The 6,621-nt window shown below is 43.4% G+C and overlaps 1 protein-coding gene across 13 annotated transcripts; it reads right to left on the bottom strand.

The window, feature by feature from the left end:
- Positions 1-1,079: 1,079 nt before the first annotated feature.
- LOC136461866 (IAA-amino acid hydrolase ILR1-like 6) lies at positions 1,080-5,407 on the bottom strand. Of its 13 annotated transcripts, none has more exons than XM_066461207.1 (7): positions 4,813-5,407; positions 3,826-3,897; positions 3,495-3,721; positions 2,909-2,992; positions 2,732-2,808; positions 2,572-2,648; positions 1,080-1,923 (listed from the first exon to the last, which is right to left on the bottom strand). In XM_066461207.1, the coding sequence occupies exons 1-3, from the start codon at positions 5,054-5,056 to the stop codon at positions 3,660-3,662; spliced, it is 378 nt and encodes a 125-aa protein (XP_066317304.1). In that variant the 5' UTR covers positions 5,057-5,407; the 3' UTR covers positions 1,080-1,923; positions 2,572-2,648; positions 2,732-2,808; positions 2,909-2,992; positions 3,495-3,659. The 13 variants fall into 13 exon arrangements, 12 of the variants coding, with proteins under 12 accessions (XP_066317304.1, XP_066317302.1, XP_066317301.1 ...); XM_066461205.1 differs by having other exon boundaries at positions 2,909-3,029; XM_066461204.1 differs by having other exon boundaries at positions 3,362-3,721.
- Between the last annotated feature and the right edge of the window lie 1,214 nt (positions 5,408-6,621).

Genomic DNA, 6,621 nt, shown 5'->3' on the forward strand with positions numbered 1-6,621 from the left:
CGTTTCCATCGGTGGCGGAGGAGCGATGTGGGCGACGCTTCAAGGGCAGAGGAGGGGCAGTGGTGGAGTCACGTCAGGGTGACGCGTCGAGGGCGAAGGAGTATCGGGAGGCTATTAAATGCCAAGCAATATGGAGGGGATGGTTCGGTATCGAAGATAAGGTGTTGCAAGTATAGTGAATACTGTAGGTATTATGGTCCAATTCTAATCCCGATTTTTTAACCATCCAAGCAGCCGCATTTGGAGCTACCCAAAACCGATTCCAAATTTTAAGGTTGAATGTGTACGCCCAAATAGCGTATAAATGCAATTGAGCAATTCTTGCCCAAGCTTGGTCTCTTGCAACTGCATCCTCGTCGAGTTCCTTGCACTTGAACTCGGGCTTGCCCATCATCACGTCACCATTCGCCCTCACGAACACCATAGACACAACGATGGCCACGTCGAATGCTGACGTCAATAAATAAATGCATTATAAAAACATAGTCCAATAAACATTTGGTGGAATGTTCGCTTCGCTGAAAAGCCAGGCTGAAAAGTACTGTTCGTTGATTTGTTGCGAGAAAAAAATATTGTATCATGGTGGCTGATAAGTTCAATCGAGGAGGGCAGCTAACCATTCCTTTGGTCCCTTTCTCTTGCTAGGATTTTTTTTGGTCATTTTTTCACATGGGAATCTACTTCAAAGCTCTTCCATATTATGCTTTGGCTGTAATGAGAGCCTATACGTCTATGGAGGTCAAGTGAGTTGCGTCTAAATTTGGATGGTTTATGCAGAGAAGGTAACCTCTCTTTTTTTACCATTTTCACTATTTAGTTAGTGTGTGTTTATTATATATAGTACAAGGCTTCTCAATTCTTCTATAACTAGGTAGTGTGCCCGTGCGTTGCTATGGAACAACTAAACTTTTATACTAAAAACACATGGATCGTACGATAAAATAACAATACTGTGAAATTAAATATCAGTGCTAATGCAATGACGACCTTCGATAGTACAAATCAAACATTCAAAAGAAAATATATGCATCGGTAACAAAGCATATAGTGCTCGTGTTAACGCCACAGCGGCATTTCAGATATGCTTATGAAAACAACCAGACGAAGACACGAGAGATGAAGGGGCACGGGTGATTAAGGAATTAAAAATAAAAACAACCGGCAAGGAATCAAACATGAGCAGATTATGTCAATTTTTACTGAAAATCAAACATTAGCCGACTATTACTGAAGAAATAGAGTACCAATGCATTCTTTTAGTGGAACTGTGCATTTGAAGGGGATAAAAAGAAGTATCCATCTCATATATGGTCGAGAGATAAAGCTCTAATAAAATAAATCCCACAGCCAAACCAAAATAGAATCAAAGCAATTCAAACATCTGTAAACAGGTACTAACAAGGATTCCAGTACAGATTCCTTGTTGGTTTGGCCAAAAGTCCAGCTTTTAGCCGCCAGATATACATACATCTTTTAACTCAGATATGCATCCATCTTTGATTATGAAAGCGTACAGTATCTCAAAACACTTTCCAAGGAAAAAACATATCATGTGTTCCCCGCCCAAGATGTTCTGGCTTTAATTTCCTTGCTAGGAGGCTTAGAATATAAGGAGCAACACGCAGCAGCAACCAAAGCGCTGCAAAAATGCTAAATCATAATTAACCTGGGGGACTTAGAACTGAGTACATTGCTAATTGTGTGATTGCAAGACCATGGGGAATCATCTAGTGTCCTAGAAAGATTGTTATGAACAGGGAGAGCCTAAGAGTGCTGAGCTGATTGGTGAAGCCCATAGCAAACAACCCTGGCTTCCTTGCCCTGAAGCAGATTGAAGGTGTAAGGAGATCTCTCACACGATTTCAGCCACAACAAAACAAGGTGTTCCTAAACTCCAATGACCTGTTGCACAACCTCCAGTACCTGAATGTGTCGAGCAAGAAGAAGAAATGATGTCAGCACTTTCTCATCTTGTTCTGAGTTACAGGGGAAGAGGCACAATCCTACCAGTGCAAGTTAATAACTGCAAGGGTGTATAGAACAAGCAGAAAACTGACACTCCATATCTTGAGCAATAATTCCAAAAAAATACTCATACAAGATATAACAACAAACAATTGAACCTGTTACCCTAGTACTGTAAGGACAATAGTCCACAGACACTTCCATCCAAAATCTCCTTTTATCCTCATATACTGATATGAAGCATTAGTGCCAAATGAAACTGTCGGCTTTATATTAGACAGTTACCAGTGTTATCCGCTAAAGATGAGCCTCTGGCCTATGTACAAAATATGTTATAAGGAAAACTGATAGCTAAATATGGAATGCATTATCCGGTCAACCCAGGTAGAGAATATGTAAATCTCCATTGTTCTTCTCGATCCAAAATTCCTACTCAAATAACTGGTTTTAGTTAGACCATCACAGACAAAAAGATACTCCCAGAACAAACATTATTGAAGGCATCAAACATCAAAAGACAAACAGGTTTAACTGATCCAACTTCTTATTTTTCCAAATTATCATCTAAAGCATTCTGGTTGTTGGAAATTTCTAAAAACAAAATACCATCGTGTCGCCGTCAAACAGGGTGGGCCGGCAGAGGCACGCGTATTAAGGAAAGCACAAATGTTCGGACCAAAGACCTGCATGGAGAGATAGAGGGATCAGCTTCTCGACTGAAACCAGGTGAAAGCATCAATTTTTTTCAAAGCACAAGAAAACAAACTCTGGGCTCTCTTTCACGATCCTATAATCTTGAGCAGCTTTGACCGACCTTTCATATGTTTGCTTTATTGCATCCATCTTCAATCCAATAGAAAAAAGAGAGAAATCAGAAGGCATCACAACTGGGAAGCAGAAGGGGGAAATGCCAATGGTAGCAGTCAGGAGCAGCAGAGTTTACTTGAATTTTATTCTCAAAATCCTCCACTGACAACTGCATCAAATTGAACTCTGGATTCAATTCAAGCTCTCCAAGTCTCAAGCTCTATAGATAGCATATATATGTATATAAGGATTTCATCCTACAAATACTTGTCATCAAAGTTGTGTCAAGTCTAGGTGCTCAGTTGAAAAGTGCAGTGATGATAGACATGAAAAATGGTGCTACAAAATTGTTCTACTATCATAATGGATTTATGGAACTGTACAAATAAAGTTAGTTTCTGCAAGAACATACCAAACAATAAATTTATAAAACAGAACACTCTATGCGGCCACATGGTCAGGAAAACTGGAAAATGTATAGTATATCGCCCATGCTAACACTACGACGATATCTGGTAATACAAATCAAACAACCAAAAATATTTCAATTTGATAAAAATGGAATAGACATATCCGTTACAAAGGTTACCTGCTATTATTCTTAGCCCCCATGGACTCAAGACACGAATCACAAAACAAAGCAAATTTCCCACTGCGGAGTGTGCAAGATAAAGCAATTAAGGAAGCTGAGCAAGGTATGGATGAGGGGAGGAATAACAAACTTTTGCAGGCTTTGCATCTGAATGTTCTCTTCTGAGGTGCTGGGCCTTTTTGCCTTCCGTATTACAGACCGCAACATGTCTAATGTAGCATTTTGTGCCTTCCATATTGCAGACGGCAACATGTCTAATGTAGCATTTGTCCATGCCCTCAATACATCATGCAGACTATTTCCATTTTCCAGCAAAAAGTAGTCGGATGGGTGCTTTTTGGTACTCCCAGCATGTACCTCAAAGTATTAAGATGAAACAACCTACAACTCATGTTCCATTGGTTCAATCCTCAAAGCTCGGATAAATAGGTGGTGATTTTGGAGAAGAGGAGAAAACTCACTTTTCGGCCTTTGCATGAAGAGCATGAGCACAGTATGCCGATGGCTTTGATAACTCACCAGAGTACTGCTCGCTGAAATAAGATGAGAAATAGATCCCTGATCAAAATTACAATAACCACGATACTGACCACAGAATAAGACATAGAAAATGCAAGTGCATGGTATGATATCTTGGCCTCCAAAACAGCAAATAGAGATCACATCTCACGTTCACCATAATGCTGTCATGTTTTTCTTTTTTTTTTTGTGCCGAAAAGATAATACAGGTGCAGTAGGCCATGCTCATGTCACAGAGGTGCCGAAAAGACAATACAAGTGCACTGTAGGCTCAATTGGGCTCCTGGAAATGAACAGAATGGGAAGAATTAAAAGGACATGCAATTCCATATCTCGCAGATTAATAAATTTGTCAAAAACTCAACTCCATGGCAGTTCCCAGGGATAGATACACTAAACCTAATCTCCCTGCTCATCCTACACAAGAAACAATGCAAACAACTACTGCAATGGGCGGTGGTTTTCCATTCTTGCTTATAAGCACACAGATTAAGGCCCGTTTGGTACGGCTGGTACCGGTTCTGGCTTATCTGACACTAACACTGTAGCAACAATGTAGCACGAAGCCGGTTTTCTCTCTCTTCCTCTCTCCCCTTCACTGACACACTGCTACAGTGTTGATACAGTGTTGTTGTCAGATAAGCTGGAGCCGGTGCAAGCCATGCCAAACGGGGCCTAAAAGATACGGCCACCATGTTTGAAGTAAAAATGCTATCACGGACAAGAAAACAAATCGGCAAAATTAAACAAGCACCTCCGCAGATGAATCGTTAGGAAATTAATAATTTGCCACGTTTGGAATAATTTCGGGTACTATGTAGTAATAATCTTTTGTTAGCATGCCTCAAATTTTGGAAACGGATTTGAATCTAGCGAAGAGAGAAATCGAAAAGATTAGTTCAATGATGAGTAGCACGAACAACACGTACATGCCAGCACACGCACCACGCAGGCACGTACCTGGATGGGCAGCACGTCCATGTCGGCCCGGAGCGCGACAATGGGCGGGCGGCCGGTGCCAAGCATGGCGACGACGCCGGTGCGAGTGACCAGGTGGTGGAACCCGACACCTAGGGCGTCCAGCTCGTCGCGGGCGAGGCGCGCGTAGGAGGAGAGCTTCACGCCGCAGCTCCTCCCACTCGGACTCCTGCAGCTCCAGCGCCGCGGCCGCATCCTACGATGGCGACATCATCTCCGGCTCTGGCACCGGCACCGACGAAGCGCGAGATCCAATCCGGCGAGGGGTCCGGGGTCGCTTGTGACGCGAAGAAGAAGCGAGGAAAGTGGGGAGTACCTCTGATCTGGATCCGGCCATGGGGCCGTGCCGTCGTGGGGAGCTTTGGACTCGCAAGGAGGGTGGGCGCGGCCGGCGTCACGGCCAGCTCCGTGCGGGCGCGGGCTGTGTCGCGGCGAGCTACGGGCGGGTGCGGCGGCGGCGCGGCCAGCTGCGGGTGGGCGACGATGGGGAGGCGGGCGGAGGAATCACAGGAGCGGTTTCCTTTTGTGCGGCGTGGACTCGCGGTGATCGCATGCATGGGTAGACGGACCAATCAAAATAAATATTATACTAAAAAATATTTACATTTTATTTTTTTTAATTATAGGAGATAATATAGGAATTTACACCTTCGTTCCTACCAAATTACTATATTTGTTCACTTTTTTTTTTTTGTCGCTCAGCTCCAAAGAGGGCCGTGCCAAACTTGTCGTGCAGTGATGACCGTAAAAGCAAGCAGTAAATGAACACATGCATCGCTCCAATTACCGTTGTGCGCAATTTCACCTTGAGTGGTGGGTGGCACGGCTTCGGCTACGGTCACGGACTCCAGCTCATCATACCTTTGCTGCAGTAGGCAATGGCAGTGTATTTGCTTTTTGCGTCGAATGGGCAATGGCACCTCCAGGACAGGAGAAGCACATGCTGCTCCGTGGTGCTCCGCACATCGGTTCCGTGGTTCGGTCAGCAACTCCCTGCTCCCGCCAATCGGCTTCAAGTTTTCTTTTCTTTTTCTCCTTGATGAGGAATTCTCTAATCGACAGGATCAGAGTGTCAAAGAAAACAAGACGCCAAAGCACTGGCCCAATGAGCTACGCAGTACTGTATTGCAGCGAAACGCTTGCTGTACGCAGGCTGTTAAGATCACGAGGAGTGCGGTCCTCTATCTAACCTATTTATTAGTACAATCCAATTTGCATGTACTGTAGTAGCAGGGGTGTTTGACATGGCTTTTCTGGTAGGGCTCATCCTCTCCGGAGGAACCAGAGCCGTTTTAGAATAGCCACAATTCTCTTATTTTTTTTAAAAAAAATGACTTCTCTAAAAAGATGTTTAGTAGAGCTTTTATATAGAAGCCGGAGCCGAAGCCGAAGCCGAAGAGGAACCTGCCCAACATGCCGACAGTATTCTCAACTTTACAACTACAAGCGACAGTAGCTGCTACAGGGAACTGAAAAGACAGAAACAAAAAGATGAAAGAGAAAAGGGGGACGGAAGACCACTACTGTTGAGTAGGGAATTTTAATAGCCTTTTTTACTGAAAGGAATTTCAGAGAAAAGTAGTCGTTTGAACCCCACAACGATCGACCAAACTTTTACTTTGGTTGAGCTAAGCAATGGCCAATGCAGTGGTGGTTATAATCCGTACTTTTCAGTTTATTTTTTTAGATGGAATAGTATTTTTCTCTCACAACAAATCAGCCGAAACCGTGTTTCGATTTATTTTTTCAGCGAAGCGAAC

This window comes from Miscanthus floridulus, chromosome 6 (genome assembly GCF_019320115.1).
Source record: "Miscanthus floridulus cultivar M001 chromosome 6, ASM1932011v1, whole genome shotgun sequence".
NCBI lineage: Eukaryota > Viridiplantae > Streptophyta > Magnoliopsida > Poales > Poaceae > Miscanthus > Miscanthus floridulus.